Source organism: Fulmarus glacialis, unplaced genomic scaffold, assembly GCF_000690835.1.
Source record: "Fulmarus glacialis isolate BGI_N327 unplaced genomic scaffold, ASM69083v1 scaffold6165, whole genome shotgun sequence".
Lineage (NCBI taxonomy): Eukaryota > Metazoa > Chordata > Aves > Procellariiformes > Procellariidae > Fulmarus > Fulmarus glacialis.
This window is the reverse complement of record NW_009213802.1, coordinates 74,634-89,246: the sequence shown is the minus strand read 5'-3', so window position 1 is coordinate 89,246 and position 14,613 is coordinate 74,634. Positions and strand designations below refer to the sequence as shown.

The following is a 14,613-nucleotide window of genomic DNA, read 5'->3' as shown; positions in this document are numbered from 1 at the left end:
TGCATTTGGGGAAAGGCTCATAGGAAAATGCCTAAAGCAAATGCATCAGGGATACACACACACACACACACAAAAAGCTAGAATATCTCAAGACAGGAAAAAAAACTCTTCCTGTTGTTCTTGAAGCTCTTCTTAACTCCTTCCTCCTCTTTGCCAACTGCAGTCCTGAGTAATGAATGTCTGCCAGATCTGAGTGGCAGCTTCCTCAGACCCTTTCCTTGTGCTTCACGTTAGCCAGCTTGACTGTTTCCTGCTCAGAGGCAGGTGGAGAAGGCTCATCATGACATCCAATCATCAGCTGATAGACCATCACTCCCGCAATGGCCCCAAGGAAAGGAGCAACAACTGGAACCCACCACCATTGTTTACCAGTCCTGGAAAACAAGAACAAAATGCACAAGGTAAGAACGGCAGCCTACACATTAGGATATTCATGTTTGGAACAATGCAAGATCTGGTCATCTCCAAACATCACCATTGACTTGCAAAAGACAACAGCACCCACAACAATTTCCAAGGCTGCCCCCCAAGGCAGCAAGTTCAGGTGACAAGCAATTCAGAACAGCTACTTCCAGGACTTCCAAGACTGTTTCTCCACCAAGAAAGGAGAGAAGCAGTTGCAGTGCCTGAACTAGGCACCTTCACTTCCTTCCCACTGCTTGCAGGAAAGCATCCCTCGACAGCACGTAGTCTGTACTGCTCATGGCTCTTTATTTTCTCCAGCAACAACAAAATCCAAGTATAACAAATGCCCTACATTTTCTACCGCTAAAAAAATGATGATAGGCTCATGTTGAAGGTGCACCTGAACTTCTCATGGATGCTCTTAGATTTCCTCCCTGATAGCAAAGTTAGGTCATTTGCTCTCACTGCTGGAAACTGCCAAGCTTCTAAGATTTCTTAAGAAATCGGAGCAGAGTGAACAGTGTCTTTTAAAAATGCTTATAAATCCAAAAGATACCTCATGGGTGCTAAGACTCTTTATGACGCCAGAGCTACCACCTACTTGGACTTGCAATTTTTTTCCCCCTGATGCACAAGGTTTTCATTGGCAAGCACTTACCAGAACACTTCAGTGCCCCAGCCAGCGATGGCTGTGAAGAGACGAGGCCCAAAGTCCCTGGCAGGGTTGACAGCGTAGCCAGAGTTGAAGCCCATGGAGGTTCCAATAACGAGGACAACGAAGCCAACTGTGAAAGCCTCCAGCCCCGTGGGGACAGGGTTGTTGTAGGGATCGACAATGGCCAAGACACAAACAATCAGGGAGGCTGTGCCAATGAACTGGGAAGGGAGGGGGAAGAAGAAGAAGAATTTAATGCAGATTAATCTTTTAACAAAATTATTTAACTCCTTTGAATTCCCATGCATTTAGGACTCATTCTCTAAACTGAAAGAGCTGCACTAAGTCATCCCATGGCATTATCAGACCGCAGTAGACTGAGCACCCACGAGAATGGGAGAATGGAACATGCTCCTCCTGGCAGCCCACAGGCTCGATCAAGCCCACACCTTTTTCCCTACCCACAGAAGAGCTACGAATAACTCTTTGAGTAGCCAGAAAAGCTGAAGACATCTTCCTGAACATGCTTCCAACCTGCCACAGCTGGGTAGCTGCTGTCCCTTTGTGGTTGATGGCAACTTCAAGGAGGAGACATTCACCTCCAACATCAGCCACCACCCCACACCCAGTTGACCTCTGGGTTGTGCAACAGCCACAGTAGTACCGTGGGAGTGAGGAAGAGCCATCCTTCCTCATGCTATTGCTCTTCAGGGGCTGAAACCAAGTGGTATCTTTTTCACTGGTGTCCTGTCCAGTCTTGTGCGACTAGCTAATCCCCTTAGCACAAGCCTTCTTGCTGTAAGTGTGCTTTCTGGTTCTGCTCTTCATATGGGCTAGTGAAATGCCTGTGTCAGCTCTAAAAACCTTTCTGGATACCTTCTCTTTAAACTTCAATTCATTCTCTAACTAAAGGAGAGGCCAAGAACCACTCCAAAAGATTCCTCTCCAAATGCACCTTCATCCTCCCAGCACCCTCTTACCTGGTCAAAGAATCCATTCACAATATTCAAATGCTGAGACGGATAGGTGGCAAAGATGCCAGCAGTGCCATTCTGTCCTGTTACATACAGCTGGTTGCTGCCAAAAGCCCAGATGGCATCTAGAGGTGAGGGGGAAGGAAAAAAAAAAAAAAAAAAAAAGAAAAGGTAGAGAGGTCAGTCATTTTCCAACACACATCAGAGGGAGGACCCTGCTTGGATGATGACTAAAATGTAGGCTCCACAGAGACATGAATATTGAGACACAATTCCCTGAGCACCCCATTGCTATGTGTTGCAAAACCATTTGCTGTAGAGCACTCTTTTGGAAAACTCAGGGTGTGATCCACCACAGCATTTTACCAGTCAGGCTCAGACGCAGATGGCCCGAGTCCCTGTTCCTAATATTTCTTGTTTGCCAGGCACCAGGAAAGAGTTAGAGCCAAAAAGTAGACACTTAGCTGACTCCAAATCTCTCCCAAAAGGTACCCAAATGCCTGTGGTATCAGTCTTGGTATCAAGACATGAGCTATTGCGATTGATCTATCTGTGGCAAACAGGATTTGGGCTGATCTTCCACTTTCCTAATACAAAATTAGTTTCACCTCTCAGGGTTGTCTTGTAGAGCAGTCAGCCCCTTGCCTACCACAATGTAGAAGCTGGATAACTAACCTAGGTGGGCTGTCTAGATACCCTCCATGGTTAGTGGAGAGAAAAACAGACACTTTCTGAAGGTAGCTCTTCCGTGGTTTAGGCAGCTAAGATGGGATTAACTCTGCTGAAGAGGAGACTTCAGCCCACCAACTAGAAAGGTAACTGGTGTTGAACTGGAATCCTGATGTTTACAGGCACGAAGGTAGGTCCCTCTGCTTCTTTCTAAAGTGAAAAGCAGCTGGTGCTAGTGCCAGGGTAGCAGTTTCCTCCCTTCAGGTGGAAGCTACAGTGACCCAGATGTTCTGCTCAGCTATAGGGAACACTGCTCCTGTTGCCAGAAACAGACATCAGGAGGCAACCTCTGAGTCAAAATGTCACCCTTCATGTTTGAGGAAGAGCAATTTCTAGCACAGAGAGTCAGCTCTTGCCCACTGAATATTGCCTGTGATGAGGAACACCACTTAGGAAGAATAGATGCATGAGAAACTGGATTTCTAGGATGCTTTCCAAGATACAGAAGCACTCTGATAAGGGCAGCAAAAACTGCTAGAAGTCCCACTGTATGGAAGCTAACACGAGACAATGCAGAAAGCATCCATGGTGAAGTCTTTTTTTGTTTTTTAAACCAAGAAGGATAAAAATGGCTCTGGAACAATGCCCAGATATAAAACCTCCATTACTAGTACTGTTTCACCAGCATTTCTGAAAGATCTGGTTTAATCCAGATAGTACCTACAAGAGGGGCCATCCACTGGTCCACATGACAATGATCATTAGTCAAGGACAAAGACTCGCACATTGACAATGCTGGTTGGCCTTCAGATTGAGTTGAACCCATCATCATCATGAGAACAGGAAAGCCCTCCCAGAAACACAGTAAGAAGGTTTCTCACATCTCTGCTCTGCAAGAAAATGCTTCTCTCTGATTTGGGAACCAGCCTCCCTGCAGTGAGTCATGAAGAACATCCATCTCACCCCAACAAACACAGAAAGTTTCTGCACTTACCGTAGTACAGCCCAAAGACTATGCCAGCTCCCAGGAAAGCCCCCAAGGTTTGGGCCAGGGCATAAATTGGTAGCTTGATCCAGGGCTCCCGGGCCAAGAAGCACATGGCAAAAGTGACAGCTGGGTTCAGATGTCCACCTGCAGAGAGGTTGGTGGTTATTGCACTTTTACAGGCAGAATTTGGGTCCCAGAGATGAGCCAAGGGACACTGGTTTCCATGCCAGTACCACATAAGAAAAGCACAGCCATTTAGGCCTACACAGCAATTGTCACAAGTGAAATCCAGCCCGCATGGAGCCACAACATACCTGATACCTGTCCCGAGATCAAAATGCCGAGCATCACAGCGAAGCCGAAGGCCAGGTTAACAGTCAGAAAACCTCCATGAGTCCCTCTGCTGAGCACGATCTGTGCAACGGAGCCACAGCCAAACAGCTAGGAAGAGAAGAGATTGAAATTACCCTCTCTGTTTCACATCAGGGCCAGTGGCTGACCAGAGCCTGCAACTGCTCCACTTACACTTGCATGCATAATACAGACCACCCATGACTCAAAGCCTTCAAAGCTTCAACCTTCAGTCGAACTATCTAGGTGTTATCTCCAGGGCCAGCAGGGAAGGAGAAAGGACACAGAACAAGCCTATCTCCTGGCAGGGGGAAGCAAAACCAGGGCCGAAATCAAAAGCAAGATCAGACCACAGTTCACATCTCCAGGAGACTGGAGGTCTTTGTCCAACCATCTAATTTTCAGGTAGTAGATGAGAAGAATCAGCCAGACAGTACTCTGGACTGAGGTATTTACGGTGCAACTGTTCGGATGAGGGATCCAAGTACCTTATTGTTAAAAAGGCTAATTGTTTGACACAGTAGCACATAGATTGGCAGGGGACAATTTTGCTAATGCCTAGAAATACAGACATGACTGAAGAAGATCATATACAGCCTGACATTTATGGAGTCCTCTTTCAGGTGGCACTGGCCAACAGCAAGAGATTGGGGCTGCCTCCTTGAGCTGTAGTACCTGCAGTTGTCCCAGCCCCAAGGTACGTGCTCTGCTGTGGGCACTCTGAGCAGAGCCCACACCATCCCAAACCAGCCATATCCTTCCTACGGCAAAACCATGTAAGAAAGGATCAGGGCAACACAGCTGGCCTGTCTCTGCAGCACCAACATGGCACAGGCACCATCAAGAAAAGTCCATATTCCGCAGACAGCCTGCCACCAGCACAGCCAGAGGCTTGGCCTTCTGTCCAAGATCAGAGGTGCGACAAGCACTTTGAGGGACAAAAGTTGTTTCTGCTGGGGGGTAAGGGGTGTTTCCTAGTAGCTAAGGGAGGCACGTGCTCTTGCTCAAAGATGTTTGCTCCAAATGGGTGATCTTTCTCTTCCCAACCACATCCAAAAGCCATCCTTCCTATGCTCACCCTTAACAACCCAGACCAGTTTCCCCTGGCAGTTCAGTTCATCGCTCACCCAGCTGGAGGCTTTCTGCCTGGCCAAGTCTCTCCACCACCCACTATGTAATTTAAGGAGCCCTAATCCTGATCATCTGTATGCTTTTATCTTCCATTGACTCCACCTGAATTGATGCTTGGTGTATACCAGGGATTATCACATCAGCAGGCACTGAGAGCATCCTTAAACTAGGACAGGGATTATAGCTTGCTCCCGAGATCCTCAAATCTAGGGATCAAGGCTTGCCTTATTTCTACTGACCATATGCCCATATCTGCACACTCATCAAGACTTTCTGCTTCTGTGAATTCCATCATCCCAGAATTACTCAATTGCCACAGTATCTGCTCCTAAGGGATAAGCCACCAAACAGGCACCAGGGCAGCAGGGGTGGCTCTCTTCACCTCTCCTGCCAATACTGGACATGCCCATTGAGCAACACACAATCCAGATCGGGGGCAAAGCCAGAACACACCTAACTCATCCCCTCCCATCCCCTTGACAACTGATGAATTACTAATAAAGCAAACACTGCACTCAGTCTACTGGGAAAGGAGCAGCCAAGTAGGCTGCAGGCTGACTCACAAGGTGGACACTCTGTACACAGGTGCCTCTTGACAGGTGCCTCTTGTTGGAGCCAGATCCCCAACACCGGACCTTGTGTAGAAAGAACAAAGGAACCTGTAGAACTCGTTAGTTAATGAGAGGGGATGTCCAGCACTGCTCTCTACTGGGTACAGTCAGAACAGCCCCTTCAATGTCCTAACCCTGAGCTGCCCAGCTGGGAAACCATGGCAGAGAAGACACCCAGTCAAAGGCAGAAGAGATGAGTCTTGTTTCTTGTACAGCAAATAGAGCCATCATTCCCAGCTATGCCCAAATCACTGAGGGAAGCATAGCTCCAACTGAGCAAATAAATACTGGCTAATGACCAGGGTGACATCTGTTCCTTCCCTTACACCAGAAGAGCCCCAGCATGCTTTAGACAGAGATTTGGAGAGAGTACTTGGCCATGGTGTCCACCTCTCTAATGCCACACAGCACATCAGTCTGACCAGGGGAGGGGTGAGCACACAAAAAGCTGCAATGGGCATCTGAATTTGGCAGGGTTGGCTGCAGGTCCTTCCAATTGATTAAGGTATTTGTATTATTCACTCTGAAAGAACAGGCAGTTCTGCAAGTGGATGGTGGTTGGCTCGTTCCTTACATACCTTTTGGCTGCAGAAACCAGAGTAAAGTTTCCCCCCTCCACCGCCCTGTTCACCCACAAAGGTATTCCCTTAACCTGGAGGAAGGCCAGATCTGCCACTTCTCAAGAGGTTGTTCCCCATCCTCCTCTCCCCCCATCCTACACCTGGCAATAGCTCTCCAGCTTTTCCTCAGAAGAGATTCTATGGGCCGTGCAAAAACACCCCGGGGCCACTCCACAGGAGCATTGCAATTATTTATCAGATGAGCCCTGAGCACTATTTGGCTTAATTCAGCATAACAGTTGAAAACTTGACCCTCAGCCGATAAAAAGGGTAAGGTGATATTTAGGGACAGGTTTGAACTTTGATATGCATGTGTGCAATTCCATCCTGCACCAGCGGAGTCCGCTAAGCATGAACATGTATTCTCACGCATGACATCCATCCATGGCATTTGACTTTCAGGAACCAGTTCAAATCATGCTCACCCATGCCTTTGTGGCAAGTGGCTTGACATTACACAGTTTTGTTGTGGTAGTGGCTATTACAATTTTTAATCACACCATTTCCACTTCTGCTATTCGCTAGTTTTCCTTCCAATTCCTTTTCCCAGGCAATACGAGACAGGAGACACTCAGCATCCATTTTTTAAGTCTTCCTTTTCCAATGCTTGCAGAGAAGCATTTAGGAGCAGCTAGCTTGAGTTGAAAGGCAAGAAATGTCAAATAAAAGCAATTCAGTATTTATCCCAGTGGCTTTTAAATCCATGCAATGGATGTGAAAGTTCTTAGTCAGTATTACAGCACTATGGTCGGAGACAGTGGTGCACACCCAAGGCAGAGATGACCCCTCACTCTTGATTTCAATAACCTGCCTCCAACACTTTTTTTTTTTTCTTTTTTCTTGTTAAAAAACCCCAAATATTACCAGAAGAACATCCCAGCCAACAGAAAGCCAGGTTAGCACTTCACATGGCAGCGTGTGCAGCAGTCTACTGTTATACCCCCATGATCCACTAGCCAAGTTCAAAAGCAGTTTTAAAATGCTAATAAAATGATTGCAACAAAGCATTAGTCTGATGTATTAAAGCTACTCTCCTAGGAATTGAGGTCAATGCACCCATTAACCAGGTTAATGGAAGCCTGCTCCCTAATTTCATCTTACTGGCTCTAGCAGATCTAATGGCTTCCCCTGCCAACAGGGAGGCTTGTCACGAGCTGATCCAACTCCTCACAGTGTGAAAAATAACAAAATCCATGTTCCGCAGGATCCATGAGTTGAACTGGTTCAAGGGTGGAGGGGCTGACTAACTCCAAAGCCTGTACAAGGGAGGGGACAGCCAGCAGCAGCAACAAAAGCAGGAAAAGGTAGCAGGTCGCTGGATGAAACTTCACACTCAGGGAAACCTTAAACTCCCTGTGTCCAGGACATGTTTGGAGACTGGACATTTGGCTTTGTCACCCAAGGTAAAAACACCCTGTCTCAATGTCCAGAGACAAGAACACTCTGGAGCTACTCGGGGCTGGTAGGAAAGTACCTTGGACAACAAAAAAAATTGAAAAACCTAATGAAGAAGTGAGGCCACCTGAGTTCATAGGCAGACCTTGTGAAAAGCAACTCTGCACGTGAACTTGGGAGAAAGGTAGTGCTCAGCGCTCTCCTGCACAACAGCCAGGTTTCCTCCCTCGCTTGCCTCCTCTTTTCTTTGCCGGTGCTTTTTCACACCTTCAGGTGCAACACAAAAGGCCTGGATGCATTCGGTTTTGGACTTCAGACAGACTGATCTCCAAATCAAGATGGGAAAGTTTTGCTGGCATAGCCCAGGAGGAGTGTTATTACCGGAGTTGCAACTTTTCTCTTCAGCCAGCAAATAAACCAGGGATTAGGCAAAGAGCCTGCTGTAAATCTACCCTAATCACCTCGGTGGATGGGAAAGGCTACTCAGCTCTCGCTGCCCTCTGGTTAGTGGGGAAGATGCCAGAAGGGCAGTCAAACCATGGGTCTACTCTGAAGGAAGAGACCCTGAGATATTGATGGAAGATTTTAAGCATTAGACACACAAAGGGACACCTCTCTTCATATCACAGTGCAACTTAGGACTATCCTACAGTCCCTTCAAGGGAGGAGGTTAGGAAGGAGGGAGGGGGCAGAGGACTATCACTTAACAGCCAGTTCAAAACAACCTTCCAACTCCTTCTCTGCAACTCAATGCAAGAAGGGGTTAAAGGCACTAGAAGTGTCCCCTATGGCCTCTTGCTGCCCTCCCCAAGGAGCAGGACCCAGCTGGGTAGATCTGAAGACAGATCCATCCCCATTGCTCTTTCTGCTCAAGCAGTGTGCAGAGATCTTCCTCAACTCCACGGCCCGTGCAGCCAGGACGACCTCCATCAGCCACAAAGGCAGTGCAAGGAGCACCGTCACTTTTGCCTTTCCTCAAAGCATCTCTTGAACAACCAGACTGGTCATCATTTACAATTCGCAAAGCGAAAAGAAACATTAGCCCCCACAGTCAGGCTTCTTGTCCAGCATGGCTGGAGCCAGCCTGGACAGAAGCAGTCCTACAGAAAAGGGCAGCGGCAGATGGTCTGTCATGTTACGGCTCTTTCTGCACCACACGCTGTCCCGGAGCCAGGCAGGGCTGCAGGACTCGAGAGATAAGAGGGTCTAAGGAAAGTTGTGCCGCACATACATCACGTGCTACAACAACGCTGCACAAAGCTGGGGAGACGAACGGCGCTCAGCGCAAGAAACCTGAGCAACCGTCAGCAGAGGAGGTGGGCATTAGAGAGGGAATTCACTACTTTAGCTTGTTCCCACATACACATACGGAAGCAAAAACACTTATTCTGATATCCCTCAGATCAGGAGGCTTTAGCTCTTAGAAAGACCTGTGCTTCTGGTGGGGTTTTGGTTATAGGGTTGGACACTGCTGTGGAAAAGCTGCCTTCCCTATGAGGGCAAATCTTGGTGCCTGAACTGTCCTGTTTGTAGGAAGGAGTAACCTCCCTGCTCCTGTACGGGGACAGCAAGGAGGGGCAGTTTTGGGCAGTTAATGAAGAGCTTCGAGCTCTTCTGGTGGAAGAGGTGAGGGAGAGCAGCAGTGCTGCCATTTCCCACGTCTCCACACCCAGCATCACAGACCCTTCGCAGGGAAGAATCAGCAGCACTCGACATGCTTACAGCAAAGATTTCCAGCCCCTTTCAAATCCTAGCAAAGCATTAAGAAACAACCAAAATTTTAAAAATTTAAAAAAAAAAAAAAAAACCACAAACACCACACATCCTCCAGATGTGACAAGCTGGGTTCAAGCAAATTGGCACAAATCAAGCAGCGACTGTGGGAATTGCCGTGCCGCCCCAGATGGCTGTGGCGTGAGTGGCAACTGCTCTGGACTGCCAACCATTAAATGAGGCTCCCTTCGCCTTGATCATCCCAACCACTTTGCTACTTTGGTTTCTGTGGTCTGCAGCACACTCATACTCCAAAAAGCTCCCACCTGGCCACAAAGTCAAGACAGCCCTGATTGAAAAGCAGTTCAGAATTGTTTTGTTCTTTCTTTGTGCCTCCAAAGCAGTGAATCACAGTTAGTCCAACTTGGAAATCAATTATAAACAGCAAGTTCCTTCTCCTGCAAATGTAAAAACCAAACAGAGCCAGTTTTGGGATTTACAGCCAGCAGAGCAAGGCAAACAGATTGAGCCTTTAAGGGAGGCACGGAGGCCTGCTGCTGGAAATCTGGCTTTAGCGAGTTGCTACAGTAATAACACAAACAGCAAGCGACTTGGAAAATGCCTTCAGCGTTTGCGTTGCTTAACTATTGCCAGCAAGCGGTGCTTCCAACATAGGTATAAAGTTCAAACCTAAAACACCATTCGGAAAGTGCATTTTGAAGGGGCAAAAAACCCAGTCATTTTAATTATCAGGGGAAAGGTAGAATCAGCATTACTATTCTTGTAACAGTAAGGACACTACCCGCAGAGTAAAACCACGTTGTGCAAGGTGCCGTACACAGCAAAAGCGGCTTGCAAGTAAAGAGCACCTCGCCTTTGCGCTATTCAGCACTTGGCTGCCTTAGTTGGATTATTTTTCTCATCTTAAAAAAAGAGGCACTATTTTGTTTTAATGTTCTGCTACCTTTACAACCTCCTTTAAAAAATAAGAAAAATAAAATCAAGCACTAGGTTAATTCTTACAGGCAAAGCAACTTTGCAGGGGTCTGAAATCACTTTGCTCTAGAAGAGTTTGAGAGTGCTGCGGTCGTTATGCAAGTGAAAGGGAGGAGGGAAGAAGCTGAAGCCGTGCCAATATCCACGGTGGGACAAGTTTTACATTACACAGTGAAATTTGAAGTAAGCTGCAAACTTTAAACCATCTCCTTCCTTCAGCTCAGGAAGTTAATTTCAGTGTGAATAATATCAAACCTTAAATCCACCCCTAATATTGTTGTGCTCTAGACATATTTGTGTTCAATCAGTTCCATCTCCCATGAAGGCAATTTCATGGATCCATGTCTTTCCTCAGGTATTTTATTATCTGAAGCCCATAAGAGATATTTACTGGGCTCAAATGCAGCTAAATGCATGCCCACCCAGCTCAGCCTGCTGGCAGGGTGGGCAGCAGGGACTTTTGCAAGGTGCAGAATGACAATCTCTCTCCTGGGACTATCCAATTCAAACTACTACCCAGGCGATGTGAAAGGGGAAGAAAGTAATCTTCAAGGCCCTTTCTGTTTTAGGCAGGTGATATAATAAAAAGATGCAAAAGAATCCGGGTGGTAGGGAGCAAAAAAAAAAATTTTATTTTTTTTTGTAAAAGAAATATAATCTGTAAGTGTCACTTCATTAACAGAAGAATAGACCAGGACAGCTCCAAGACAGAAAGGGATTGACACCCAGCAGAGCCATACTTCAGGCTTGTTGCCCTGGAACCCATTTCCTTCTCTGTATACCCCGTTTTTGCCTGCTGACAAGCCAGGAGCATTCACCATGTTTGGGACTTTCCCATTTCTCCCTCCAGCCAACCCCATCTTCTCCCACACGAACACAGTACCCACAGCCCTCCGTCCACTGCAGTGTTGCTGCAGGAGATCCCAGGTCACTTTTACAAATCCTGTAAGATGGAGTTGAATTTGTCACTAAAACCAGCATTTTCTTGCCCCCAGACACCAGCTCAGGAATTCCTGAAGAAGGTGAGGGATCTGCTTGTACATTTACACACACACTTTAAAACACAGAGGGTGTGGTGCTCCCACGCACCACATGGCATGTGTTGCCCACTTTTGCCAGTGCATCATCCAGCCTTCCTGATGAGTGCCCATTACCACCCTCATTTTGGAGGTTGGTTATGATATTGGACCAAACCCTTCCTCGGGCTCTGAGCACATCCCAACTCCTCTCTGCCCCAGAAAGGCAAGGCTGTAGGGAAAAGTAATCTCTCTCTAAGAGATACCAGCTAATACAGTTGGAAGAAGGAACAACATTTTTTGGAGCACAAGCCCTTCTGAAAGCTCAGATGCACATAGCTAAAGGCTTGCCTTGTTTCTCCAACAATATTAACTTAGCTAGCAGGAGACATTATTCCTCCTTACAAGTCTTACCTCGCTTCAATCCTGAGTCTAACTGCAGCAACATCAGTGATCCATAGACAACAACTTTCTACCTGTTAATCACTTTCCTATCAGCTTCTACCCACCTTAATCCCAAATAACCTTTTCCTGAAAAATCAACAGGACTTGTTTGCAAATCACCAGAGATGGGTGACTCTGACGGTAAAGTCATTGCACTGTGCGAAGCTGCTTTCTTTTAGGAGTAGTAGCATTTTAGGGGGACTCAGCTGAGCCCCCTATCCTCCCACGCAAGACCCAATAGCCTCCTCTTCCTTATCAAAAAAGAAAAAGTTATTTATTAAAACACGAGATAGTGTGTCAGTCCTTTTTGTGTTGTCCCCAGAAGCATATGCAGTATCACCAAACCTTCCTCTGCTTTCAGCTCCTCCAACTATTAGATTTCTCCCCACACAGTCCTGCCATCAGTTACAAAGAGGTGTAAACCCATAGTCACTCCACTGAAACCTATGGGATTGCTCTGGCTTCCCACCACTTCAGAGGAACTTTCCCCTGCAGGTATTCACTGTGCGAATACCAACTCATTTCTGCTGCAATATCAACGCAACAGATGTGTGGCCTGTTGGGCAGTCCTGCATTTTCGGATGCAGATGCTCAAAGCCAGATATTCCTTACCCAGTTTTGCCACACCAGTATTTGCTCCCCACTCCTCACATATAACTGTCCTAGCTGTTCGTATCTGTCTTTAATGTCAAAGCCAGGGCCGCTCAAAACATCTTCAGACTAAGTCACTTATACGGATATCCACCCTGCTTTATTCCTTATACCCCATCCCTTTGGAAACCGAGCACTAAAACAGGCAGAAGAGTTTTGTTGCCGTTCACCACTTAAAAACACGTTAACTGACAGCTCGGCGCTGTCACACACATGGCGAGCGCAAGCTCCCGATCGGCTGCTGGCACGGGCTGCCGCAGTGTCGTGCAGCCCCGCTGATAAGACTCTGGGGAACCTGCAGCCGACAGCAAAAAAAAATACTGCAACAGTTTAAATTCTGGCTACTTCTTCTCCATAGAATGCACAAGGAAAACAAAGCGAGGTGAGGAAAAAGCTTTCACTTCCCCGGGTGATAACACTTGAAGTATTTCAGTGCCAAGAAAATATTCCAGGGCAGAGAGAAAGGAAGTTTTGCATCATCTCTAGGAAAACACTTGCTGCTTGCACAGGGACTTTTTTGCTCCCTGCGCTTTGCAGACGCACGAAAGTCCCCAAACACTTGCTGAGCTCTGCAGAGCCCACCCTTTCCCAGAAACCCCGAAGCTCGTCCTATGGCAACTTGCATGAATTTTTTTCCCGTGGATAAGGACTTCTCTAGTCCTCACGGGGCAGGTTGCACTGGAGCTGGTGCAAACTCTTGCAGCAGCGCAGCCCCTTCACCAGGACCCATGGGTCCTTCACCAGGACCCGCACCCATGGGTTAGAGATCATCCCCACACCACAGCATAGACTCACCACCAGGATCAGTGTCCCCAGGCACTCAGCCAGCGCTTGCCGGACTAATTTGTTTCTGATCCTCAGGTGCTCCTCAATAGTAGCAAGAACGTCCTTTTGCCTCCCCATCGCAGTAGAGGTACCCTTCAAGCAGTGTCAGGGAAAAAGCAGCAGCTGACAAAGCCTCAGCAAGGTTTCTTCCCCAGCGGAGCTGCCTTTGCTTATAAATAAGTTCTGCGATGCCTGACACACCTCCCGGGTAACCACACCCCTTCCACCCGCTCTTCAAACCCAACTTTTTTTTTTTTTCCTCCTTTTCAGCGTGAGACAGAGTGGGTGGTTTTCTTCATTTTCTTTACTGCTTGCATAGGTGAGCAAAGGATTCAGGAGTTTCAGAAGAAGGAATTATACGTGACAAAGACGTCCTGCTCAAAGCCCTGGTGTTTTCATCACTTACCACCTAAAACTTGGGGCCGTATCTGTCCCCTCCAGCTTCAGCTGAGGTCCTAAATGCATGGCCTGAGCAGTGTCTTAACCCATTTTTGCAATCACAGTACCCTGCTTTCAGCTTGCTTTCCCTCCCAAATTCCTGCAGGAAGGCAAAGTGATGAGTACTCTTGTGCTGATCCAGAGGCTGCAGCAAAATCAGGGGGCAGGAGGGTTTGATCCCCGACACCTGTACTGGGGGCTGAGGCCGAGGCACCTCCTGACTCCAGCAATTACCCAGCTGAAGCTGGTATCAAGAAGCAAGACCAGAACCCCCTCTCCCTGAAAATCTGCTTCTGGGTCCAAACTCTCGTGTATCGTGACAGTTTCTCTCATCCTCCCCGGGCTTTGGGAGAGCATTTCCAGCCCAGTCCCCATGAAAGCTGTGAAGAAAAGTGGTGAGAGGTCCCCAGTGCAGAGCCAATCCCTCATCATAGGACCTTGACGGGAAGACCACTGAGTCACTGAGCCTCACAGGAACCAACCCTTGCTGCCTTTTCATCCTCAGCAACGTCCTGCATCACCCTGGGAGAGTTCTATGGGACGGTCTGAATGAAAGTTGTCCCATCTGGGTTAAGGGCTGCTAACAGGACGCGTGCCACTCGTGGCATCTGGTTTCTGTTAAGTGCGTAGTAAAAATTCCCCAGGCTCTTTGACTCACCAGGGCTTGATGTAGAGCAGCAGGGCTGAATTTGCAGGACTGAGGGGGACCCCTTTCCTGGATTTGTTCCCCT

General features: G+C 47.5%; 1 protein-coding gene across 1 annotated transcript; it reads right to left on the bottom strand.

Annotated features, from left to right (window-relative positions):
* Positions 1-72: 72 nt before the first annotated feature.
* On the bottom strand, positions 73-13,597 carry AQP3 (aquaporin 3 (Gill blood group)). The gene is made up of 6 exons (XM_009578325.1): positions 13,415-13,597; positions 4,006-4,132; positions 3,698-3,835; positions 2,041-2,159; positions 1,064-1,281; positions 73-374 (listed from the first exon to the last, which is right to left on the bottom strand). The coding sequence occupies exons 1-6, from the start codon at positions 13,520-13,522 to the stop codon at positions 206-208; spliced, it is 879 nt and encodes a 292-aa protein (XP_009576620.1). The 5' UTR covers positions 13,523-13,597; the 3' UTR covers positions 73-205.
* Positions 13,598-14,613: the final 1,016 nt, after the last annotated feature.